General features: G+C 34.5%; 4 protein-coding genes across 5 annotated transcripts; 1 reads left to right on the top strand and 3 right to left on the bottom strand.

The window, feature by feature from the left end:
* Window positions 1–3,175: 3,175 nt before the first annotated feature.
* On the top strand, window positions 3,176–5,611 carry LOC145032648 (knotted 1-binding protein). 2 transcript variants are annotated; one of them, XM_078981532.1, is made up of 7 exons: window positions 3,176–3,346; window positions 3,426–3,944; window positions 4,679–4,744; window positions 4,847–4,993; window positions 5,098–5,171; window positions 5,255–5,392; window positions 5,481–5,611. In XM_078981532.1, exons 2-6 carry the CDS (start codon window positions 3,897–3,899, stop codon window positions 5,388–5,390), a joined length of 471 nt encoding a protein of 156 aa, XP_078837658.1. In that variant the 5' UTR covers window positions 3,176–3,346; window positions 3,426–3,896; the 3' UTR covers window positions 5,391–5,392; window positions 5,481–5,611. The 2 variants fall into 2 exon arrangements, with proteins under 2 accessions (XP_078837658.1, XP_078837659.1); XM_078981533.1 differs by lacking the exons at window positions 3,426–3,944; window positions 5,481–5,611 and having other exon boundaries at window positions 3,180–3,346; window positions 5,255–5,390.
* LOC145032647 (uncharacterized) lies at window positions 5,372–7,444 on the bottom strand. The gene is made up of 8 exons (XM_078981531.1): window positions 7,310–7,444; window positions 6,785–7,062; window positions 6,534–6,671; window positions 6,331–6,456; window positions 6,131–6,268; window positions 5,977–6,042; window positions 5,793–5,870; window positions 5,372–5,704 (listed from the first exon to the last, which is right to left on the bottom strand). The coding sequence occupies exons 2-8, from the start codon at window positions 7,037–7,039 to the stop codon at window positions 5,663–5,665; spliced, it is 843 nt and encodes a 280-aa protein (XP_078837657.1). The 5' UTR covers window positions 7,040–7,062; window positions 7,310–7,444; the 3' UTR covers window positions 5,372–5,662.
* Window positions 7,445–8,919: 1,475 nt separating this feature from the next.
* LOC145032646 (uncharacterized) lies at window positions 8,920–11,778 on the bottom strand. The gene is made up of 8 exons (XM_078981530.1): window positions 11,604–11,778; window positions 11,088–11,111; window positions 10,585–10,690; window positions 10,429–10,497; window positions 9,843–10,336; window positions 9,495–9,756; window positions 9,218–9,426; window positions 8,920–9,140 (listed from the first exon to the last, which is right to left on the bottom strand). Exons 1-8 carry the CDS (start codon window positions 11,606–11,608, stop codon window positions 9,074–9,076), a joined length of 1,236 nt encoding a protein of 411 aa, XP_078837656.1. The 5' UTR covers window positions 11,609–11,778; the 3' UTR covers window positions 8,920–9,073.
* Window positions 11,779–13,084: 1,306 nt separating this feature from the next.
* SYN4 (sister chromatid cohesion 1 protein 4) lies at window positions 13,085–20,181 on the bottom strand. The gene is made up of 15 exons (XM_078981528.1): window positions 19,510–20,181; window positions 18,970–19,231; window positions 18,776–18,873; window positions 18,633–18,676; window positions 18,402–18,460; window positions 17,748–17,856; window positions 16,667–17,636; window positions 15,926–16,579; window positions 15,659–15,842; window positions 15,424–15,560; window positions 14,082–15,352; window positions 13,950–13,983; window positions 13,749–13,866; window positions 13,529–13,658; window positions 13,085–13,429 (listed from the first exon to the last, which is right to left on the bottom strand). The coding sequence occupies exons 1-15, from the start codon at window positions 19,631–19,633 to the stop codon at window positions 13,331–13,333; spliced, it is 4,293 nt and encodes a 1,430-aa protein (XP_078837654.1). The 5' UTR covers window positions 19,634–20,181; the 3' UTR covers window positions 13,085–13,330.
* Window positions 20,182–26,079: the final 5,898 nt, after the last annotated feature.

Raw genomic sequence — 26,079 nt, 5'->3', positions numbered from 1 at the left:
AAGCATTCAAGTAAAGTAATTGTTAATTTTGTGGTTGAAATTTACTGTTGGTAACATGTACTAGTTGTAAGTAGAAGTATGCACACCAAGTGTTTGTGTTTTTGCTTGTGTGGTGTTTTTTTTTTTTTACCGGCATGACTTTTTGTTTTCAATCCTTTTGCCATTATGTTTGTTTTCTTGGAAAAGATGAGACAAAAATCAAACAAATTTCTACTAAAACTCAAATTTGTTGACGATTAAAATCCACAACAATGTCAATTATTATGTCTTTAAATTGTAAAATTTTCCTTTTCTGGGAGATGAGCAGGAAATGGCACGGCTTAGTCTGACTAGAAGCAAACATAGAAAAAAGATAAGTCAAATAGTCGTTACATTTTGGAATGAAGTTATGACTAGTATTACATGGTTTTTTATCACGGTGTGCAAGCTACTACAAATATACAGAGGAGGTAAACCACGTATAAAAAACATATCGTCGGATGTGGATCGACAATCAATAATGCACAAATACGCTTACAAAAGTGACACTACATGCATATCAAATCTCAGGATGACCCGAAGATGTTTCACAAAGTTGTGTGACATGCTTCATACACTAGGTGGGTTAAGAACAAGTAGATATATGGATATTGATGAACAAGTGGCCATATTTCTTCATATTATTGCACATAATGTGAAGAATCGGGTCATGATAGGTCGTTTCCAGCGTTCTGGAGAAACAATTAGCAAACTTGTTTCGCGAGTTTGCAACGTAGTGATAAGGTTGCATCCACATTTGCTTAAGAAACCGGAACCTGTTACAGAAAACTCTACAGATCAAAGATGGAAGTGGTTCAAGGTATATATTAGACTAATAAAAAATTTCGAGTACTACATAAATTGTTTGATATGACATATGACCATTTCTTTTCTTATATTATGTAGAACTGCCTAGGAGCTTTAGATGGAACACACATAAAGTGCTTAGTGCCACTTAAAGATAAGCCTAAGTACAGGACAAGAAAAAATGATATTGCCACAAATGTCCTAGGGGTGTGTTCACAAGATATGCAATTTATTTATGTTTTACCGGGATGGGAGGGCTCAGCTGCGGATGGTAGAGTGCTTCGAGATGCCTTACTTAGGCCACATTGATTGAAGGTCCCAAGGCCGTGTACGTATAATAATTGCTATTTTAGATACGTATTAGTTATTAATTATGCTAACTATACTACATATATAGGTTATTATTTGGTAGATGCTGGTTATACAAATGGTGAAGGTTTCTTAGCCCCATATAGAGATCAAAGATATCATTTGAATGACTGGCGTGCAGGACACCAACCAACTACACCTAAAGAATTATTCAACATGAGGCATTCATCTGCAAGAAATGTTATAGAAAGATGCTTTGGTATTTTAAAGGCAAGATGGGGAATTTTAAGGGACAACTCATATTATCCTATTGATCTAAAAAATAAGATCATAATGGCATGTTGTCTTCTTCATAATTATATAAGGCAAGAAATGACAACTGATCCGTTTGAGAACCACTTTGAACTAGACGAGGGAACCGGAGATGTCGGTGGTGGAGATTATGATAATATCACTTCTGTTGGTGTATCAACCGAGTGGACCACATTTAGAAACAATTTAGCACAAAATATGTTTGATTCTTGGAATACTACACATTGATCATTTCTATTTTTGTTATGTTTATCATTTACTATGAATTTGTGCTACATTTTTTATTTTTAATAATGAGCTTTAATTTACTTTTACTGGTTATATTTGTTATATATATGGTTGTGTATTTTTTTATAGCATGCATTGTTTCATCTAGTTATTATGTTTATGAAAATAGTAGGTGTGATGGAAAAAATCAGAAACTATCGCAACTGGACAATTACTGAAGATGCCAAGCTCGTGGAAGCATTGGTAAATATGGTGAACATGGGAGGATATAAAGCCGATAATGGTTTTAAATCTGGATATTTACTGCATCTAGAAAACGCATTAAAGGAAAAAATTCCTAACTCTGGCATATTGGGTAAACCCCACATTGAGTCAAGGATCAAAACCATGAAAAAAGATTGGCAAGTTGTTTATGATATGGTAAATGGTACGAACACAAGTGGTTTTGGTTATGATAGCTCCACTCATTCTGTAACAGCTGAATCAGCAGTTTGGGATTCTTACATACAGGTACAATATTATAACTTTTATGTATTTTGTTACTTCTCAATTATTTATATTAAATTTTTATGTGCTAACATTTTATGATACAAAATAGGTTCATAAAGAGGCATGAAAATGGAGAAATAAGATATTTCCTCATTACGAGGATTTATGTATCATTTTTGGAAAAGATAGAGCTCAAGGGAATAAAGCCAAGGATTTTTCCCAAATGGAAGAAGATGCAAATAATGAAGAGCAATCAGAACAAGTAGAAGATGTTTTTGAAGAACAAACCACAGAAAATGAAGAATCTCCAAACACATGCTCAAAGAAGAGGAAAAGAGTTGATGCAGTTATTAAGGGAATAACTATTGCAGCTAACACCCTTGGAGAAAAACTTGAAAAAGCAGCAAATAGCATGAACCAAGCAATACTAGGAGAAACAGAAGTACAAAAAAAAAGCTTCAATGGTGATTCCAGAAATTTCAAAAATGCAGTTTTTAAGTGCCTTTGATAGGTTCAAAGCAAGTAGGAAAATAATGCGTGACCCTGAAACCGTGTTAAGTTTTTGGAATTTGGAAGGAGAAGATCGGGAGAACTTTGTGAGGTTTATGTTGGAAGAATGATATGATTATGAACTAGGTATTTAGACATTATTTTATATAGTGTGTGGTTATTTTTTTTTTTTTTTAATTTGAGATTGAGAATAATGAATGACATTTGTTGCTTTATATTTATATATTTAATGGTTTTATTTCAATTTTTTTTTAATTATATAAAAATTCGTCATGTTTATTAAAAAATATGATAAGCTAGAAAAAAACATTAAAGGGTATTTTTGTCATAATACGTAATTTGTTTTCCAATTCCGTTGAGAAATCAGCAAACCAAACAGAAAACAGATTCTATTCCATGTCACCCAAACACATTTAAGTTTCTAGTACAATCAGATTCAAATTCCTCCAGATTCTAATTCCTTTACAGATTTCGTTCCTTTCAAAAACATTACGTGTGAAACAAACGCGCCCTAATGCTCCACGCATTTAGCGCCTCTATATAACCCAAACAGGATTTTGGAAACGCGGGAAGTAACGAGTGTGTTTGGCAAATTTCAAAAGAGCTCATTCATCGTCTCGACTTCACTCCAGCGAATCAGAAATCAAGCCTTTGAACTTCTCTATTTTGTAAGGTAAGTTTTATGTCCTGCTTTTTGTCATTCTAATTCAATTGGTATATGATCTGATCGTTGGTTTCCAATGATAATGAAGCATCAAGCATCGTGACTCGCATTATGTGTACGTTGGTTTCCAATGATAAACGCATTAGTTCTGTCTAGTGCTTCACCGGAATTGTTGCTTTCACTGGTTTCTAGTGATTTTTGCCTATTTTGTGAAATCAGTGCCTAATATAGGAGTCTTATTATTTGTTCACTGATGTACTTAATGCCCGTATATAGTTTTTCTGTTATGAATTCGAGATGATTCAGACGTTAATTGTTGAACGAAGATCCAAACGATTTCAAAAGTTTTATGCCGCTCTCATTCGAGATGTAATGCTCTGCTTCTGATGTAGATTGTGCAGATGTGTGCGTGTGTGTATACTGATTTGTTTTTCGGTTGGAATTTTGTTAGAGTGAGGCTCTTAGTCACTCATTTAAGATTACAATTAGAAGGATCACTGTTGATATATTCGGAAAAGGATTTGATTAAGAACATACGCAAACTAGTGCACAAATTTGTATGCCTTTGCGTTACATGGAATCCGATCAACAATTATGGCAAGTGATGGTAAGCGCATGCTTTACTTTCATGTTAGACTTGGTCCCCAATAAGTTAGGGTTTCCAACTTTCTGAAAATGATTCCCTAACCTCCTCTAATTCTTATCATGATTGGATTCTGGAGAGAAATTTGTGTCTCTGGTTGCACAGTTGATGGAACTCTTTCATGCTCGCTTGTGCCCCATCTCCGTTTTTACATTCACATTATGTTGCTGTAAAACTTCCTTTGTCATGTAGAGTTGTAGACCTTCATTTTTGCATATCTCATTAGGAAAACAAAGAAAGTTGATCACTAGATTGTTGTACATTCTTGTTATTTGTAGACAAAACCATGAGAGTCACTTTCTTCGTTTAAAAGAACAATTCTGCTATTATGTTTGACCAGATTTTTTTTTAAATTTGATCAGTCTTCTTTTTCCAAAGTCTTTTTCTAGATTTGTATCTAGAATATATTGAAGCAGAATTTGTGATTTGCATTTAGCAATATCAATAGAAGTATAGAAGTGTTCCTTTTATTTAGTTTTCTGTAGCCATAAAAATGACAAATGGGAGAAAAACAACATTTCTTGTATATAATACAAGTATATTTTATGTAAGTAGTTACAAAACAGTTCACATCCAAACATCCCTCTCTCTCTTTATCATAAAAACACTAGGAAATACAATATGTGTGTAACCTGTTACTGTTAACTTTTATTGACATGATCTCTCATGGTTGATGGTTTATGATTGTTCTTATCCAGTCTTCGACAAATACATTTCAAATGGATATGGAAAGGGCTGAAACCATGAGGAAACGTATGAGATCTGTATGTCTTCTTGGAACCTAACTTTTATCATTTCCGTTTGTTACAGCAAATGAAGATTAATAATTTGTTCTTGGGTACTACTTTATGATATTCACTCATCAGGTTGAAGAGAAGGAATCACCAGATGTAGTAGATGGAGCAATAGTAGAGGTTGCAGAAGAAGATACAGAGACAAATCCTCCTGTATCTGAACACATGGAGGTTTCTATGAACCAAATTCTTGAAAAGATTGATCAATTTACTCAGCAGGTGACCACATCAAATATTAATCATCACCAAAATGTTATAATCACATTACACATTCTTGAATGTATGAATTAACTTTTTAAGCTGGTTTTGATTATTTTACAAAGGTGTCTGAACTTCTTGAATCTGGGAAATCATTCCTGAGAGAATTGACTACTGAATTTGAAGAACGAATGATAGCGTGAGTTGGAACATTTAAATGAAGTTTATTTAAACATTTACAGTTGTTGTATGCTTATAATGAAACCTCATTCATGCCCACAGAATACACAAGGAACAGATGGAAAAATGGCAAGATGAAATCAAAGAACTTCGCCTCCTTGATGCTTCAAATGAGGAAATCAATGCTCTTTTACAGCATGCTCAGGTTTTACTTCACAGTGTTCGTAATGACCCCTGAAGGTAGATATTCATATTACATCAATTTAACTCCATATATTACATTCATATATTCCTTTTGATCTTTACATTTTTCCCCCTTTTCTGTCAGATTATACTTCCAATAGGGAACTTATGATCACATCATTTCATGAACTAGAAGGAATAAAATAAACAATATACCAGTCTACACATTACAAAAATGAGGCATGTTTTTTAAATCTTAATCGAACACATTAGTCTACTATGGATATGTCTTTTCTGATTCGATAATTGTTTCTTGAACCAAAGAAATCATCTCTTGCGACATATTGTCATGCCATCACCAACTGGCACCTTAGAAACAAAACCCCAAACAAAAATATTAGTCCAAAGTTTGCACTAATGAACTATAAAGCAAGTCAAATGGTGCATTTTATTTTACCATACTAATGGTAACACGCTTGTCGTCCATTAAAGCTTTGTTGAAACTTCTTATGCTCTCTGTTTTCTTATCATTAACCTGTACACAATTAAAGAAGGAACATAGCATAAGATTTCTAAACATAAAACTTAGTCATGATGCTTGTGTTTATATACATAATAAATACAATACGGAAAATCATTACCATGGGATCAGCAACTTTTCCATGCCAAAGCACATTATCAATTACCACAACACCACCTACTCTCACCTACAAAATCAACATGTAAAACTTAAGACAAAATGTGAAGCTACAAATGAAGTTAAAGAGAGTGAGAGTGAGAGTCGATGTTGCTAACCAATTTAAGCAGCAACTCAAAGTATTCTTGATACATTCTTTTCTCAGCATCAACAAAAGCAAAATCATAGCTGCAACCCTCCCCATTCTCTAGCATTGAGTTTAGGGTATCGGCAGCTAATCCATGTCTTACATCCACCTAATATAATACATAAATATATGTTAGGAAAGGAAAGGAAATATAGGAAAAAGAAAGATTACCTTGTGTGAAACTCCTGCTTGTTGATAATACTTTTTTGCAACCTGGAGCGAGTTGATGTCCCTCTCACAAGCAACTAAGATTCCTGATTCTGGTAGGACTAATGCAACAGCCAGTGATGAGTATCCCTACGTACAACATTAGATTAGAGGCCAAAAGGAGGAGACTTCAAATAATTAAAAAAATAAAAAATGAAAATGCTTACAGTATAGACCCCAACTTCAATGCATCTGTTAGCCCCAAGAATCTGGACAAGCATTGCAAGTAGTTGCGCTTGATCAGGGGATACCTGCATTTGACTCCCACGCATTGTTGCAGTCTCCTCTCTAAGTTGTCGCAGAATCTGTAAAGCAAAAAAAAAAAAAATCGTTTGTTTAGTTTTTTTTTTTTCTTGCAAGTGAAAGTGATATATAATAAGTTTGTTGGAATAGTGGGAGATGAGAGAGAGGTTATTACGGGTGGTTCTCTAACGTTGGTGAGCAAGTAGTCGTATAGGGTTTGAGTAACACTGATAACTTGCTTATTCCCGTAATTGTGGTCAGTGGCAATGGTGATTGACACATCAGTTGAGCAACTGGTTGTGAAGAGGAATGAGTTTCGACGTCTAGGCCTTCTTGCAAAGGCAAAGACAGTGTAGAATCGGGCAGGAGCAAAACTCAATAATCGGGGGAACGCGGTTGTTTCCAAGTTTGTAATACGCATCATCATCATACCGAATTTGATTTTTTTTCGACCTACCAAAAATCACCCATATCAATACCTTACTTTCTTACAGTCTTTCCCACAGGACACTGGTTATGGATATGCCAATATTGTATAACAAAAACCATTAACGGATTTAGTTTTGAAAAAGAGTGAATTGTGGAAGGAAAGAAACTTAATGCCCTCAAATCAAAATATGTAACTGACAAGATAAATTCTATACACAAAACCCAGTAGTTGAGTGGGAAAAAAAATCGAGCGGGTACGTAGCAAAATTACCTTGAAATACTCAACTATCTCATTCAATAGGAGGACCAAACTGAAGAAACGGAAACTTCAAACTTCAGAGTTGCGGGTTTATTGATGGACTTTGACGAATTGCAGAAGCTCATTAGTGGATTTTTTTTTTAACATGATGAAAGCCAAGAGTAATCGTCCTGCGTTTTACTCTAGCGTTAAGAATTCTTGAGCAAATTACAGAAATGGTCCTTGTGCTTTTCTCTATTTTGCAGATTTGGTCCAATCTTTGAAAAGTTAATAAGTCTCGTACTTGTGGTTTGGAGAAATTAAATTGTTGGCCTCTCTTGTTAAACGCTGTTAAAAGACCAATATACCCCTTACTTTGTATTTCATAAACTAGAGGGACTAATCATGCAATAAACAAATGAAAAAACCCCTAAATATTAACCTATTATTCCACTCTATCTTTCGATTTGACTAACATGTGTTCCACTCATCGTCTTACCATGGTCGGTTCTATCCAAAAATCAATGTGCATCAAGAAGGAAATCACAACAGCATTTTTCGCCTTCACTTTTCTTTTATCCTCGTCCTCTACATCACACCACCACTACCATATGTTGCCATCGTAGCGTCAACAACATTTGCCATTTTATGCATGCATTGTCGCCGATTGTTGTGAGTTTGATATGATTTTTTGCAGGTGGCAGTAGGTTTATTCTTTCAAAAAACTCAACCACAAGCAATTTTTTGTTTTATTTTGGGCTTTTTTTACAGATATTTAACAAAACTTTTCTAATTATGTAAAACAAAAAGATCATTATTTTTTAAAAACTAGAGGGATGCAGTTTGTTAACTTTTCAAAGGTTTGACCAAACCTACCCTAGAAACGTAACTTGCTCAAATATATATGGATAATTTGGAAAACCTATGAAATTATCTTAAACAGGGACTAAACCTACAAATTCATATCAACCATAGGTCAAAAATATAATTTATTCTTTTCTAAACTGAAAATATATGGTTCAAAAGTATAATAAATGCAATTTAAATACTACATCAACCAAAAATTAAATTATTACATTTTTTACAAACTACAAATAAAGTAAATTACACAAACAGTCCATGTGGTTTCGGGTATGCGTTTTTGGCCGCTGCCTTAAACCACCTTCGGTATCGGAAATCACCTTTGTTGTCGAAAACCACCCTCGATATCATAAACCAGGAAAATGAAATAGAATGTCAAAAATTCAAAAAAAGAAAAGGAAAAGGTAGAGTTAGACCTAAAATGTAAAATGATGCACATGAATTAAAAAGAAATGAAAAAAGTGAAATTGGTGGGTGCGTACTTTGTATATAAATATCTCCCCAAGTCCCCCACCTCCTTTCTTCCTGTAACTCTACCAAAAATTAAATTATGTACATAATCACAAATGTTTTCCTTGTCCTACATATATTAAAGGCATTTTTGAAGTACACAAGCCATCATCACACACTTGTTTTCATCAGCATGTCGTATGCAACTACACCATCTTACTAGAAAACTAGAGTATGCAAGACAAAGGGAAGAAACCCATGTCAAGCCTCTGTTTTCCATCAATAATACATGTAAGCAACAGCAGCAAGACATATTAGAAATATAAAGAAGCTGGTAAACAAACACAGATTATTCGAATCAATTCATCAGAGAGACATATCATAAAGTACACAAACAAACAAACAAAACAAAAAAACACACATCAAGTTTTAAGCAAAGACATTAAGACAGTAGAGCAGTCATGAATCATATCACATAACAAACATCTATTCCTCCTCTTCTGCCTCCTCCAGCCACTTCACAAATGGCTCCAATGCCTTCACAAAGCTTTGCCTATCAAAAACCAAACCCTCAATTAGACCAAATCAGATTTTTTTTTTTTTTTTTTTAAAACCTTGCATTATATATACCTTCCCTTTGGATTGGTTCCTTTACGAAACCAATGAAGGATAGTGTCTTCAGCAAGAACATCTTGGTCATAAAGGGATCTCACAATCTCAGGAAACAACTTCATCAGTTTTGTATCTTCATAACATTGAACTTGAACCTTGTAAAGCAGCTCCAGCTCAAGCTTTCCGCTTGTACAGAATGTGTTGAGCAACTTAGCCCATGTTTTCACCTGCACAACATAACCCCAATCATCATCATCATCATCATCATCATCATCACACTACATGATCACATTACCTGTCGCAGAGCCAAATTAGCATTCTGCTGTTGATTCTTCCCTGACCACTGAACAGCATCCATCAGAACATCCCACAGAATCCTCACCACCTCAATCTCAGGCAATTTAGCATCCTTCACATGCTGTTTCACTGTTTCAATCACTTCTGATATATCAACTTCCTCTGATATCTGAGTTGTCAATGCTGTTTTCATTTCCTTCACCTTCACCTCAAAGATCTTCTTGTCATTATATTCAACCAAAGCACCCATCCCTGCTTTACTGCATACACATTCAACATACCTTTCCTTAATACAAATCACCCTTTTACCCCTCAACAACAAATAGAAACAGAAAAAAGTACTTACGTGAAATGCTCAGAGAAAGCTTCAGCAGATCGCTTCCCAGAAGGAAAGAACTCAAGCAGATTATCCTCCATTTTGCCACGTTTCAAGATGGAGATGAGATCATCAAGGGGATTATCAATGAGATACTCCTTGAAGAAGTCTGTGATGAAAGTAAGAACAAGTCCTTTCCCAACTAGGTTATCCTTAAGAAGTGGCTGAAACACTGTCTCTGGTGGGAGACCAGACAGCTTCTGTGAGAAGGCAAGTGCTGTGAAAATGGCAAGCTTAATCCTTTCATTCTCCTCAAAAAACTCAAGGGACTGAAGGAATCTTCGCATAACATTTTCAAGATTCTTTATCAGAAAAGGCCTTCGCCTTAAAATCTTCTGAATGTAGATTACAGATGGCAATATCACTTCACGCTTTGCCTCACAGTCTAGAATTGAGTAAGTGTGCCTCTCCCCCTCATCAGGCTTTGTTGTTCCAGGTTGAGTACGCCCTCCAGTGAACACAACCTGAAAATACAAACATGCATTTCAACAAATGACGCAAATAACCCTACAAAAGAACAACTGAAACCAAGGAACTCAGGAACAAAGCTTCTTGCCTCAAAGAAAGTGTCACCATATCTGCTGAAGTTAAGGTCTGAAGATTCAATGCACTTAGCAATTAATTCCTGCAGATTTTGTAAATCAAAGAGTTGATGATGATGATGTTGGAATTGTATAAAAGCTATGATGTGATATTATAAATGGATACTAACCAGATCACCAGCATTATCCAGATAAATCTGGACCACTGCATCCGCAAATGCTGCAGGGTCCAGAGGGGCTGCAATATTCCGTTTGCGGGTCTTGATCCGCTGACCACTGTAAGTACACATGGCATAAATAAACAATTATAAACTCTTGAAGATTTATTTACGCAGGCATTATGAACAAAATGGAAACTTTATAGGAAAAAAAAAATTAACGGATTAATAAAGATTGCGTCTTGTTCAGAAATTTAAACCAGTCATTCAAAAAATTAGATGCAACCAAACACCTACCCCACCAGACCCGTCAAAGTTCAAGTTAGGACTTTAAAGGGGGGAAATGTCGAAAGTGCATTAAAGACAATTCAAGTAGTCATGTATGAAGAAACCCTTAAAGGGATAGAATACGATCTTTATTGAAATCACTTTACCTAGGTCGATTTAGAATATCAAATAAGGGATGAAAAAGCAATAAAAACTTTGATACGTATCTATATAGCGAGATGACTTACCCTAGAGTGGGCTTCTCCTTCGAGCTGCAAAAATACAAAACCAAATATCAATTCAAGATCCAGTTATATAAAAGATAAAAGAAATTGCATAGAAAAGGTAAACGACAATGGTGTATTGCAAGAAACCAAAAACGCAAAAAATCAAACCTATTTAACCTGGTGTCTAGCACATTAAATAGCGTAAATCATGAAAAACTTATGTAACAAACATTGGTTCAACAAAAAGATCAGTAATTTCGAATCTTTAAGGATTTGAAACACATACAAACACACACACACACACACATACACAATCGAATCTACGAAACCCTTTTAGTTCCGCTTCCACACAGAACCAATCACGAGATATCATAAAAGCTTATTTGCTTTTGACCGATTTAAAACACAAGAACCGAAGAACAGATCTGAAAATCTAAAAAAGGGGGGCGAAGATACCAAAAAGACGAATTAATTGAAAGAAAATCTGTCGAATGAAAAAGTGATAGACGAGACATTAACAGGTCTAACAAATGATACCTCATAAACCAAGTCGGAGTTGAATCGAAGAACAGGCGAGTCTCTGCTACGACTCTCGGCGTTTGGGAATCGAAACAGAGAGAAATAGAGAGAGAAAATGGAGAGAGAAAGAAAGAGGAAGAAAGGAGGTGGGGGACTTGGGGAGATATTTATTTTGGAGGAGGAGAGGGTTGTAGTAGTCTGTCTGTCTTATATACAAAGCACGCACCCACCAATTTCACTTTTTTCCATTTTCTTTTTAATTCATGTGCATCATTTTACATTTTAGGTCTAACTCTACCTTTTCTTTTTCTTTTTTTAATTTTTTTGACATTCTATTTCAAATATATTATTATACCTTAAATTTTTTTATTACAATACTATAATTTAAAAAAGTCTTATCCAATTATTCTATATTGCCATAGTAGTGAAAGGTTGATATTGTTAGAATGCACTGGTTATGATATCTAACAATTTTGGTATTGATGATTTAATTGTCTCTAGTTTTATCATTTGCTACATCAATTTAAAGAAAAAATAGTATTTTTAAATGTTCATCCATAAGTCTTTTTTGTATTATCATGTTCTAAAATAACAACTTAGTTCTTTATTTCATTACGTATGTTTTGCATCATTCGTGTTATATAATGTAAGTAGATGTGAGATTCATATATTACATAGGTTTATTTTTAAAAAAAAAAAAACTAAATATAAAGTTTTAACAATTTGAAAAGTTTGAATTTATAAGAAAAATAAGAAAAATTTTGAATTATTAAAATTCACGAGGCTTTAATGTATTTATTACATTACATATATAAACCATTTTCAATAAATACCTTACATATTAAATATAAAATTTTAATTTAATAAAATGAAAAATACAATAAAATGACAGTGGAAAATAAAAAATTCAAAAATTCTAGAAAGTATCGTGTATCCAAATGAAGGAGAATAAGACATGTGGCAAAAAAAATTTTATTTATTAGGAAGAATGCGTTTTTCTTAATTACCTTCTTACAAGGACAAAATTGAATAAAATTATATAACAGTTGAAAATCGATTGTTGTATTTTTATTTGTAACGAGTGTTTGGAAAAAATAATTGAAGTTTTAAAACATGTAAAATGATTTATATTAATCATATTGATTTAAAAAAAATATATAATCAAATCGATTTGCAAAATTATAAAAGAGTTTTTTTTTTTTTTTTTTTTTGTTAAACATCACTTAAAATAGTTTTTGGATTTTAAGCTTCTTTTTTTTTTTTTTTTTGTTAAACGTCACTTAAAATAGTTTTTGGATTTTAAGCTTTTTGTTTTAGCTAAAGGCTCCTAACTTTTACTTTTTTTTTTTAAAAGCAAAATACAGACCCATGTTATATATGATGTGAAACGCACCTTACGAATTTGTAACACCATAATCGGATGAATAAAAATTAATAGGTGGATGAGAAAGATTAAAAATGGCAAACACAAGCAAAACCAAAAGAGGAGAGCAATAGTATGAGTAAATTAGCATGGATTAACTCTATGTGCTTATTTACAAATAAATATGCATGATCCATACGTACAACATTACATGACAACCTCTAACAACCATTAAATGTGTGTGTTTGCTACATGATTCATCTATTCAACTCCAGTCCATGTTATAACTACCAAAACAACATCATAACTAATTAATTTACTCTCTTGAGACCATAAACAAAAGATCTAAGTAACCACAATCAACTTCTCCTCTCCTCCTCCTTTAAAACTCTGATTTCAAAAGCTTGGAACGTGGAAATACATTTATGTTTTCAAACGCATCCGTCTGTTCCACATGGATGTAATCCTTTGTCTTCAAAACCTGCAATAAAATATATACATTTGTATTTTACTTTTTTCTTTTCTTTATAATCCTATGATATGAGGGAGCATACAATACAATACAATACAATATACGCACCAGTGTTTCAAAGAACATTCTAGAAGCTTCCCTGCGTGTTTTTCCAGCTAGCAGGTTGTTCACACCAAGCAAATTCCTTCCACGCTCTCCCTCCTTGTCAAACATAATCTGGAGGTATTTTGCAACAGCCCTACCATATCCATACCATATTTTTATTTTTAATTAAATAATTAAATATGTACGCAAACCTTATACTTATAAACAATAACTATTTACATACCTTGTACGCGAAGACCATCCAGTGTTGTCAAGCATCTTTGTTTCTTCCCCATCAGGCATGTAATCATCAGCAGCTTCTCCAGCCTCGTCATCATCCACATCATCAAAATTCAGAAAATCTGAACAAACACCCACCACACAATAACAGTAAGGATATATGATGACACTGAGACATTCAGAAACAAAGGAAACTGATGCAAACCTGTATCATTTGCAACTCCAGAATGCATATAATCCTGCTCCAACAACCCAAAATAACAACTTTCAAAACATCATTCTTTATATAAAGACCACCTAAAACTCGCAAAAATGATAAATAAATAACTTGTCTTACATCATCAGCATCAGCATCAACCCTGTTGTCTTCTAGATTCAATGAAGTGGCTGGAATAGTAGTAGCAACATCATGACCTGGCTTTTCTCTTTCATCCAATAAAATGTCTTCCAAGACGTGATTGTCTACAGCATCATATGCTGCAACTGCTTCACTAAAGACATCACCATTGGAGACCAAGTTGTTGTTTACAATCTCTTCCTCATTGTTCCTGATTTCAGTGTCGTGATCAAGGGTATCAATGTCAATGTGTGATTTTAAGCCATCTGTCTCAGAGGAGAATGTAGTGGAAGCATCTAAAACAACTTCTTGTATTTCTTCTCTTACTGACTCATCATCAACCTTTCTTTCAGAAGCAACATTGCTTTCAGTAGAATGATTAATATTTATATCCACCACAGCAGCAGCAGACTGTACATCTATTCTTTCATATGTACCAAAACCTGGTGGTGGGCCCATTAGCAGAGAAGCAACCATCTGGCTGCTCTTTTCAACCTCAACCGGTGCTAATGCTGCTGACGTGTCATTCGTATCACTTGGGGCCACATCAGTATGTGTCAGTGATTCAGATTCAACTTCGGTATGCATAACAGAAACTCCAACATCAGCATCTTGAAAGCTATTGCCATCGATCTCCATTGCAGTAGCATGCTCCAAAATATCATGTTCTGGACCAAAGAGTTCGGTAAAATCACCAGTTGTATGCATCTGTTCTTGATTCTCATAATAATCTAAATTTCTGATATTGCTATCAATATCATGTGTGTTGTTGTCAATTGGTTGTGCTTCAGAAACATCTTTATCTTCCTTAACAACAGGATCAAAGCTATCCTCCTCTCTGTTTTCTTTAGGAACATCGATTGGTTGTGATTCAGAATCAAAGTTATCTTCATCTCTATTTTCTTTAGGAACATCAATTGGCTGTGATTCAGAAACATCTTTATCTTTCATAACAACAGGATCAAAGTTATCCTCATCTCTGTCTTCTTTGGGAACATCGACTGGTTGTGCTTCTTCAGAAACATCTATTACCATGGGAACAGGATCAAAGTTATCATCATCATGATCTTTGTTTGCTTTAGGAACATCTAAATCAACAGAGACAACCCTGTTTTCAGTCACCATTTCCGGTTGTGTGTCCTTTTCATGATTTTGGGAAATTGATTTTTGGTGTGTTACACCTTCTAAAGAAGCATTATCATATTGGGAGACAACAATTTTACTTATATCATACAATTGACGCTGCAAAGAAGTCAATTTGATTGACATTCCTGTAGAATTTAACACAATGTCAGTCAACAGAAACATAATATTTTTCTGAAATTGTCCACAAACAACTCACCCGTAATTATGGATCTTCCAAAAAGTTCATCTTCCCAGAACTGTTTCTCAATCATTGAAATTTCAGCATGAGTGCAAGGAGCTTTCTTTCTTAATCTCCGAATGTCTTCTGTGTTTGTCAATTGCTGACGTATTGTGCTGTTTCAAAAAAAAAAAAAAAACTTTTTCAGTGATCACATAGAAGAAGGAAAAGAATATTGAGCATTCAACATGGGTTATTAAGAATGTAAACATACTCGCCATGCAAAACCATGTTATCATCCATGAGCACCTTCCTTTTTGAAAACCCACTTTTGGGTGGTGCTCCTGCAGTCTTGGGTGCAGATTGCCGCCTTCTTTTTGTAGATGGTGCCTCGGTGGGAGGAGCAGGAGTAGGAGTAGGAGTGGTCTTCATTTTTAATATTGAAGTGTTTCTTCCCACTGCAACAAAACAAATCTCCTTGTTCTTATTTAAAAACTAAACTAAAACTCCAATACAAACTTCAAAACAGTCTGCTGCATACCTAATATCGATGACAACAAATCATCATCCCGAAAAGATTCTTTCGTGGTATTTGTGGTGTAAAAACTGGAAGATTCATTTAAATTGAAATTCAAACTCTGAGCTGACATTGAGCTTTCTGTGATACTACGTTTTCTTCCTGAATACCTATTATTGGTTCCAGCATCACCTCCATAACCTGGTGGTGCTATGATGGGTGTGGTTTCTGGTAGCATGTTCATGTTCATGTTGTTGGGTAAATCTTGTGAAAAAGAGAGCAGTTTCTCAGGGGCAGGGAAGTTGGATGTGTAGCTGTTGCTGTTATTTACAAGAACCTGTCTTTCATTTACACTGTCCACCTGTCTGTTTGATACGCTAATGCTAGATGTGAATGTGCTTTGATGTATGGGTGTACTACTTTCTCTTTCTGCTACCTCTATTATATCATGCCCTTGTGAAAAAGAGAGCACTCTCTCAGGGGGGTGGAAGTTTGATGTGTAGCTGTTGGTGTTATAAACCTGAACATCTCTTTCAATTACATTGTCCACCTGTCTGTTTGGTAGTATGCTAGATGCCACCTGGACTACTGCATTACTTGGACCAACTTCAGCATTATATGCTTCCTGCAAGTTTCTTTCCAATGGTTCACTTGCATTTGCATGTGGCACTACTTCCCCTGGAAAAACGATCATACATTTTATGTTAGATTAAATAGAGAACACTCAAACTGTAACTTCAAGCATAATAAGCTCATTTCACAAACCTTGCACCAAAATTGGAGCTCCATAACCACTGGGATGTTCCTGTTCATGTTCCTCCCTCCTAGATGTTTCAACTGAGGGCAAGGGCAAAGGCAGGGAAGTAAATTCAGATGGTGGAGGAGAACTAGCATGATTTGAAAGAGTGACACATGGCCTAAGACCCATAAAGTCAAAACTCGGCATGTTGTCATGAGTTGACTGAACTGGAATTGTGGAATCTTTAGGCTGCATAAAGGCCTGATCTTGGGGAGTCATAAGGGTGTGTTGTTCATCAGAGGGTTCGGTGTTTGATTCCAATTCCATGGTAGGGTGGAATGCATTCTCATGATTGACTACATGAGTAATATTGTTTGACATGCCTTGATGTTCTTCTACATGGTTTTCACAGTTATCATCTACAGTCTGAACTTCAGGCTCCTGGTATGTGGCGTTTTGATTAACTAAATTCACCACTTTGACAGGATCATCAACCACAGAAACAACAGTTTCAGACACCTCTGCTATTGGAGACATTGACCTAACTTGCTCAACCATATGTGATTCTGTAAAAGGTGTGGAACCAGGATCATACATCGACATCTGTTCTGTTGTCATATTGTGTGGTAGTGATTTCTCAAGTGACATCTGTTCTGCTGATGTCACATTGTGTGGTGGTGATTGCTCAAGTGACATCTGTTCAGTTGTCACAACATGTGGTGTTGATTGCTCAAGTGACATCTGTTCAATTGTTGCAATGTGTGGAGGCGATTTCTCAAGTGGCTCAAATTGATTATGATGTTGCTCACTGGAGTCATTTTCTAAATTTTCCTTCACTGCAAATTCTGTTATGGGATGATTTTCTGGTTCTTGATGATCATCATATGCAGAAGTTTCTTGAATGTTGGACAAATTTGGTTCTTCCCATAGTCCAGGTGTACATGGAGCATGTGCATACTCAACTGGATCATTATCTCCATCATACTCATCTATATGCTGATATGGAAGAAAAGAAAAGAAAAGAAAGAAAAAAAAAAAAACACGAGATGGTTTTAAAATTTTGGATTTGAAAGTAGCATGGAAATAATTTAATGTTCTTTTATGGACCTGATTCATAATATCGCCAGCTGGCATATCCTCGGGAATAGTTGGGGTATCCTGATTATGATCATACTTGAACAATGCATCAACCTGGGCAGATGCCTGAGGATCAACACTGAGATTGAAAGATGTTTTTATGTTAGAGCTTAGAACATTCGTATTTGATATCGATATAAAGTTTGATTGTTTTGACAAATGCTTTTTAATGATATATTCTTCTGTAAATAATATTCATTTTTAAAGCAAGGGGACAAATGTAAAAAGGAATTATTCCAATAACCACTTTGAGTATAATAAGATGTCATCCTATCAAATAAGTGATCAAGTCCAATAGGAATAAGTCATCACTAAGTAGTTTTGGAATAGTGATAAGTAATTCTCCAAACTGCCATTGGGGATGCTCTTCTCTTAAGCTAAACAAAAATGGCATGACATGCTTAGAATTCTTTTAACTTAATTGTTATCTTAAGCTATAAATTCCCATTCACATTTCATCCCTTCCAACATAATCATTTGGATTGCCTAGGCAGAAGTGCAGGAATCAAAAGTTGGCAATTACAGTATGTATTTAACTTGCAAAACTGGTAAATATAGAAGATAACAACTTAGGATTACAAAAGTAGAATATTGTAGAGAGAGAGAGAGAGAGAGAGAGAGTACTCTGAATTCGATGTACCAGTAGCATCTTCTGCAGATGCAGCCTTCTCCACCAATAGTTCCTGCTTGTACATACAACTCAAATCTATCAACAATATATATATATATATATATATATATATATATATATATATAATACAAGTGTATTCTTAGATAGAAAGCTTTCAGCATCCATGAACAAGAATACAAACTTAAATTTGACAAAGATCCAATGAGGAGGAGGAATATATTTACCTCATCAAGGTCCAAACCATAGGCATCACCATCACCAAATCTCTCTATAAACATAAACAAATTACAGGGATAAGAATCGGTAAACAAACGACTGCATGATGAAAGAATGTAAACATTGTTTAGTAACAGACAAATATACCAACCATCAAGTCCAAAGTTAGACGTAGAGTAAACAACACCATCCATAGTATCTTGAAGTGTGATCTGTTCCTTTGAACTAATGTGATGATCAACATAATTACTGCAGAATATTCATATCAGCAAGCAAACATCAGATCATTGACTTGGATATGGAACCAAACGATAAAAGATGGATATTGATTATTGAGAAACTAACCCCTGATAAATCTCACTGTCTGGAAGCTCAAAATCATCTAGATCAAAAGTCTCAGGCAAGGTGATGGAGTGATATGGAGCAGTGGATTCTTCAGGTGGTAAGTCAACAGCAGTTGACCGAAAAGCTTGCTTTACTTTAAGCAAAGCTTCACTGCAATCATCAAAAAGGTAATTTACCTTTCTTGAGTATATCCTAACCACACCAAGCAAAAGATGGCTGGACAACCGGAGTGCAATTGGCATCTCAGGGAAAAGAATCGAGTCTGTCAAAAGTCAAAACCAAACAGAATTTATTAACAACTCATTGACTGCTAAACCATGAGATTTCTGTTTGTAAACTATCTAACCAAAAACGGTTTCCAATAAATAAGCCAAACTCAACGAAGATATGTGTAGAACAGAAAAAGAAATTAAACTTAGGTTTCAATACAAGTGATTACCAAAATCACTCTTGGTTCTAAGAATACCTCTTCGTGAAGGAAGATACCAGAATTCCAACGGAAAATTTGGGCATAAACAAAAAAAAAAATGTATGTATTACCTACAGAGAAGCCAATATCAGTATCTGCAACCTGATTTTTGCGGAGCTTCCTCTCCAGATGTGCTGCAATCCATATTGTCCCTAAAGGACCTTTTTTTGCTAATATAAACTGCGAATAGAACATTTTTCCTTCAAGATTTCATAAAATACTTCCTCCTCCTCTACGACAAACCCTAGCTTCAATCAATAACTAAATATTCCCCAAATTTCGCGAAAGATATCCACTAAAAGTACCAATTTCTTTCCCCGGCTTCAATCAGGACCTAAGTCGGAAGTTTGATAACCCATATCACCATCGACTGACAAACTCCAAATACTTTGTCAAATTAAAATTGGCCCAAACTGAAAACCCTCTTCTCTGAAAAGAATCCAAGGTTCAGGCAGGAATCAGATCCATAGAGACTTGAAAATTACGACATGGAGGTCGAACAACCAGCTAACTGGAGCAATTTGAAGTGAAATCAAAGGGTTTTTAAAAGTTGTTAGAAGTTATTTTGGAGTTTTAGATGGGGGAAGCGTGAAGCGCATTTACTTCTAGAAAGAGATTTGAATGAAATTTATGGAGAGAGAAGGGTCAAAGAGTGTGTCTGTATGTCTCGGAAAGTCTTGTGTTCATTGGATATGGTAACTCCTACAGGTGAATGGGATAAGCCCGCGGCGCTCGGAGACAGGCCATGTTGTTTTTGCTCGTTCGGGTGTTACCGCCTCGCCCCCGGCCTTACCGGTTCTTTTTACTTCAATTTTTATGCTTTTAAAAGTTTTAACTCGAAGAATGCCACCCGCATCATTTAGACGTTGTTTGGCTTAGTTTTGTGGGAAAAGTCATTTTTATAAAATAACTTTTTATAAAAATTATTTTTTAAAATGTGTTTGGATTAATTTTTGAAAGGAAAAAATCAAAAATTAAAATGTTTGGCTTAATTTTTACATGTAAAATGACAAAAAATGATATCTTTACATATTATATAAATACATTAAAAGATGGTTCCCAATTCAACAGTTCTTGTTGTTGATTGGACCACCTTTAATTATTATTTATTTTTACTTTTTTCTAATGAGATCAACGTGCGTCTCCACCGCTTCATTTCCGTGTTAACCAATAAGAATAAGATTGGTGTCCATACATGTGTTAAGCACCGCTTTTTTTTATCGATTTTGGATCCGGCCACCTTTAGCCCATCCACCGTCAATCATCTCCCTCTCTTTAACCTCTATCGGAAGGAAAATGAGTATCGTCTCCATCATCTCTACAAGTCTCCTCAACTTTTGGTGTTTTAGATTACACAATTGTCTTTATCGTCGTTCACCCAATCTCCATGTTGATTTTAGGGTTTAATTGCAGATAAATATATGGAGGGTGGAAGTACTTATAAAATAATGGCAGTTAAAGAAGGATCGGAGCAATTAGACGGTGGTTGAGATGGAGGTGAAAGTCGCTGATTAGATAAGTCAGAAAAAGGAGAGTCGTGGTGGTGTCCGTCACTGCACTATCTGAAGTACGCTTCAACCTGAATTTGGTATTTTCTTTATTTATCTTTTCTATTGTGTTATTTCTGTGTTTCTTTTTTTGCTTCTATATGTTAACCCACAAATGACTTTTTCCGCAAAGGGTTGCCTCGCCACATTCTCCACCGTCGTCAGTACGAAGACCATCACTGATCGATCAAGATATCTCAACCTGAACACCACCATCATCTTCTTTGTTTTTCAATCATGGTACTTCCATATTTTCTTTTTTGATGTGAATCTTTTTTTTTTCATGATAATTAGATTATATACAGGTGAATAAGTCCGGAATTGGTGGACTTATGGAGACAATGAAGCTTTTAGAGATTCAATATCTTTGTTTTATCAAAGAAAAAAAAAAGAGAAATCTTTCACCACCAGCACCACCATTTCTCTTTAAGTTGGCTGAAAGTTTAAATAATGGTAGAGATATATCTGGTTAAGTGGGTTCAACAAGCATTCCTTAAAATGCTTGAAGGAATGACAGAAGGGCGATAAAAAATAAAATAAGAGACTTTCTTGTGCAAGGATCATACAATCTGATACCAAATGGTAGAACTTGTATATTATAACAACTAATTTACTAAATACGTTGACTTATAATGAAACCTGAATCCCAAGTGTTGCAATCATAGGATTGTGAAGATATGGACTTGGAAAAGGAGTGTGGATACGACTACAAGGGGAGGAGTAGTGGATATTGTTGAATTATTGAAGGCAAATGGAAGAAAGTAAAAAACTTTGGATATACATACAATTTGTGAGGAGCATTGGATTGGACATTCAGATAAGTCGATTACATTATAAACAATATTTTTCAGATTTTTGTTGTTTAGAATATTTCATATATGGTTAGTTGTTTATATGAGTATTTTTCTTCCTTTTGTTTGTCTAGTTAGAGGTAAAAAAGAACACAACATCCGCATTTTCCCTACCTTAATATCACATCAGGTAGTTTTCTGAATTTTTTTGTATATTTCACTTTTTACATGGCATACTATTGTACAAAAATGGTACCGATGGATCCATAGCCTGCATTTACACAATCGCAGGGTCTAACTGAAGTTGTATTAGATCGTTATGTTCATCAGTGGGTGCTTTGGACGAATATACCCTTGCTTCTTTGTTGTTCTGTGAGTTATATAGAAAAATCCAAAATAGAACGGAACAAAATGATCAGGTATATATGAAAATTTGGAAATGATATATTTTTTATCTATTTATTGACCATCAAGTGTCAAATGGTTGGTTTCTATGCCTTTGTATCAGAATATATTTTAGTTTTGCCATTATGATTTTTTGGTAAAACGCCATTTGGATTTGTCAAATACCATCTCTATATATTTGCAAAACCTTTCATCATTTGTTTTCTAATGTATTTCAAGCAAGTAGGTTTTTCTCTTCCATCCACCAATTTACTGATAAACAATTCACACATGTTCAAAAGTCCATCAATATGTCTTATTCCTATCAAATGTGACTTGCCCATTATTATTATGGTGGAAGTTATTGTTGGATTAGTGTCTAAGTCCATAACTGTTTTGGTATGTACTTGACCCGATTATGAGCATGGTCCTTTTGGGTTGCCTTCACCATAGCAATATGTAGGATGATTTAAGGAGAGAAAGGTTTAAACATGATTTATTAATATATTATGAGAATAATATATTAAAGGAGAAATCATATTGTTTAATTAATATTGGTCAATAATTAATTAAGAATTAATTTTGTGGTTAAAAGAGATTAATTAAACTTAGGGGACTGAAGTTGTAATTATAAGATAATTATAATTGGGCTATGGATCACCTAATAATATATAGGTTGAACGAATTCTATGGGAAGCCCATTAGAAATCGTCCAAGGGATATGTTTAAGGAGTCCATGGGCTGCTTAGGGCCTAAGTAGTCAGATTAGGGTTTCCTAGTTGTAAACCCTAATAGCCTACATGTATAAAAGGGACCCTCAAGCCCCAAAAACGAGAACAACACTTCCATTAGGGTTTCCAGCCGTTTTTGGTGCCTCTTTTTCTTCTCCTCTTCATCCAAGTTGCATATGGTGTTTGTGACTCCATTAGAGGTACTACACTTGTGGTACTTGCTTTCAAGAGCTAAGGAAATTCAAGGAACTAGTTGTTATTGCTATATAACAACAAAAGGTATGTATTCTAGCTTTATATATGAATTTCGAAAATTATAGTAGCATGCCAGGTTTCTTTTTGTGTTCATAAAGTTGTATAACTAATAGTGAAAACATAGATCCAATACTATGGTTGCATGCACACATAGGATTGTTTGTATAAGACCCATCAGTTATTTAACTATTTATCTGCTTAAGGTGTTGTTCAGTATTTGAATAAAAGATTCTTAAAAGATATTTATACATGTGACGAAAATTAAAGAGGAGAATGAATTGGGGGCAGATTTGAAATTTTTTGTATTAAGTGTTAATTAATTAAAACAATAGCAACAATACATTTGTAATATGTTTATTTTAGAGAATAAAGTGTGCATCTTCAGGGGCAAATCTATCCACTTCTTACCATCACATTACTAAAAATTTTGTTACCTGAAGAAAGACATCATATTTATATTGTTCTCAGTCAGATATACTATTATTAATCACAGTTTTTTGAGTTTAATCCACATTTTCCTCCTTTTTTTAGATTCGCTTGCATCTCCACTGTTGCATTACTTAGAAACCTCAAATTCAAGAACCTTATGTGACATACTTAAGTAATTTGTTAAGTTAATGTATTATTTAGATAAAGCCTATAAAAAGGTGAATGTGAATGGTGTCGTGAAGGGTAAAAAGGGAAAACTGGTACAAAAAGAAGAGGAAGATGGTGTTTTTAGGGTGGAGAAAAAACCGGAAGTGAAAGAAGTTGGTGACTACGAAGCCGAGAATAAGCTAAAGGTATGGAATGGAATCATTGACTCCGTTGGAATGAAAAAAAAAAATTGTTTTTGTTGGATGGAATTGAAGTAACCATTCCTTCCATTTCGTTAGTATTCCCAAAGTATAAACTGTTATACATTCATATGATAAACATTTTCACTTCCCTACATTTTTCATTGAAAGACTTCCAACCCCCGCAAAGCGGGGGCACTTCTATAGTTTACATTGATTTACTATTTTACATATATTATTTTATACATAAAAAATTTTTAAACACATATTATAATTTTGTAAATATTTTATTAGAAAATATAAAATATAATTTTCTTTTAAAATATTTCTAATTTTTTGGATTAGACCATGATAATATTAAAATTAGTACGTTCATACAAATTGTAAATAATTCATAAGATGACTTCTTGTATTAGACCATGACAATATTAAAATTACGTTCATATAAAATATAAAATATAAATTACGTTCATATAAATTAAAATATTTCTAATTTTTTGGATTAGACCATGTCAATATTAAAATTATGTTCATACAAATTGTAAATAATTCATAAAAAAACACCATAGATAATATTACATTCATCTTCGCAATGTGATTATATCTTGTGCAATAATATCCCGTATCGCTGTCATATATAAATCATCGTCACTCGTGCGACATGTACTTGGACCTTCTTCATAAACATCACTATCGGTTGTGCCCTATTAAACGCTTCATCAGACCTACCAACATTTTTAATGTAGTTATGGATCGTCATCGATGCTATTACAATTCTCACTTGATTATTGTACTTGTAATTAACATGCATGTCTCTTAATAACGCCCACCTAGCTTTCCACACTCCAAAAGTTCGTTCAATGATATTTCACAATGATGAGTGGAGATAGTTAAATTTCTTTTTCGGTCCACGAGGTTCATGAATAGCAGCCGTGTGTCCAAGTCGAAAATCTGGTAAATGATAACGAATATTTGTACCTTTGTATGGAGCAAGATACCATCTTGTATTTGGATATCCGGCATCAACAACATAATATTTATCTGTAAATAAAACAAACATTTATTATTCGTTTCAAACAAGTAGTAAACACATAAAACTTGTGTTAAAAAAATACTAACCACCCGTTGGATAGGGAAAATTAACATCTGATATTTGTAAGGCTTCATTGAAAATTCTTGTATCATGTGCAGTTCCCTCCCAACCGGCCCAAACAAATGTAAAGCACATGTTAAAATCACAAACAACCATTATATTTTGTGTTGCATATCCCTTTCAACCAATGTACTTCACTTCATCTTTTTATGGAACCGGTGCCCTGACGTATGTCCCATCTATAGCACCAATGCAATCCTTCAAATTCAAAAATACATCATAAATAAATTATTTGTTAAAGTTTGACTACCAAGAAAATAAACATTGGATTATACATTGAACATTGGATAATATCGAGGCTTATTTAATATATACTCGGGAACATCATCATTATAGTTTGCGTCTGGCTTGATGATGGCGGCACTCAGTTTAGCACGACTTCCAAAACTGTATGGAAATGCCTATGAATCGTTTCCCCGAATGATTAAAAAATTCGTGCACAAATCTATTGCTACACTCATGAGCCAAAGTCATCAAGAATATTCCTATAGACTCCTCAATAGATACATTTTGTGCTTGTTGTAGCTCGTAATTTGTAGCAAAATCTATGCATAATTGTCTAAAAACCGGTACGTTGAGTCTAAACTATAACGCCCGTAGATCCGGGCTAGCTAATTTAGAGAGGATATGTGTCGAAAATGACTTTTCGACAAAAGATTATTTAGAATAAATAATCTTAACCAAGTTTTAGAATATGTCACAATGGTTCCATACATATAAAGAACACCGAAATCTGAGTTATAACGAACAAGTTATGACTCGTCGAAGTTTCGCGACGGAACCGACACGGCACCGGGAAGCATAAATAGTGAATTTACGATAGAACGATTTCCAGCCTTAGCGATCTAAACGAAATTCGTAGAATACATTAAACCGAGAGCGTCCATAAAAAGAACGCCCAAATCTGACTTCGTATGAGGAAGTTATGATTTTTCGAAGTTTCGGCTTCGCAGTGTATAGCCCGAAAATCGAATTTTAGATTGAACGGTTTTTGGCCTACACAA

The sequence above is a fragment of the Lactuca saligna genome, chromosome 2 (genome assembly GCF_052625555.1).
Source record: "Lactuca saligna cultivar CGN05327 chromosome 2, ASM5262555v1, whole genome shotgun sequence".
In the NCBI taxonomy this organism is placed as follows: domain Eukaryota; kingdom Viridiplantae; phylum Streptophyta; class Magnoliopsida; order Asterales; family Asteraceae; genus Lactuca; species Lactuca saligna.
This window is presented reverse-complemented; position numbering and strand designations above follow the sequence as displayed.

Bases quoted from the DNA above. Each gene is read 5' to 3' on its own strand.
- LOC145032647 (XM_078981531.1), bottom strand. From the start codon at position 7,039: ATGATGATGATGCGTATTACAAACTTGGAAACAACCGCGTTCCCCCGA. The intron at 6,269-6,330 runs GTAATCTTTCTT...GTATTATATTAG, and splicing joins AAGCAGGAGTTTCACACAAG to GTGGATGTAAGACATGGATT. The intron at 5,871-5,976 runs GTAATGATTTTC...AATTGTGTACAG, and splicing joins GAAAAGTTGCTGATCCCATG to GTTAATGATAAGAAAACAGA.
- SYN4 (XM_078981528.1), bottom strand. From the start codon at position 19,633: ATGTTCTATTCGCAGTTTATATTAGCAAAAAAAGGTCCTTTAGGGACA. The intron at 13,984-14,081 runs GTAAGACAAGTT...TTGTTGGAGCAG, and splicing joins TTGATGCTGATGCTGATGAT to GATTATATGCATTCTGGAGT. The intron at 13,430-13,528 runs GTGCGTATATTG...ATTTTATTGCAG, and splicing joins GAATGTTCTTTGAAACACTG to GTTTTGAAGACAAAGGATTA.
- LOC145032648 (XM_078981532.1), top strand. From the start codon at position 3,897: ATGCCTTTGCGTTACATGGAATCCGATCAACAATTATGGCAAGTGATG. The intron at 4,994-5,097 runs GTGACCACATCA...TATTTTACAAAG, and splicing joins TTGATCAATTTACTCAGCAG to GTGTCTGAACTTCTTGAATC. The intron at 5,172-5,254 runs GTGAGTTGGAAC...TCATGCCCACAG, and splicing joins TTTGAAGAACGAATGATAGC to AATACACAAGGAACAGATGG.
- LOC145032646 (XM_078981530.1), bottom strand. The intron at 10,691-11,087 runs GTAAGTCATCTC...GTGTACTTACAG, and splicing joins AAGGAGAAGCCCACTCTAGG to TGGTCAGCGGATCAAGACCC. The intron at 9,141-9,217 runs GTATATATAATG...GGTTTTTGATAG, and splicing joins GGAACCAATCCAAAGGGAAG to GCAAAGCTTTGTGAAGGCAT.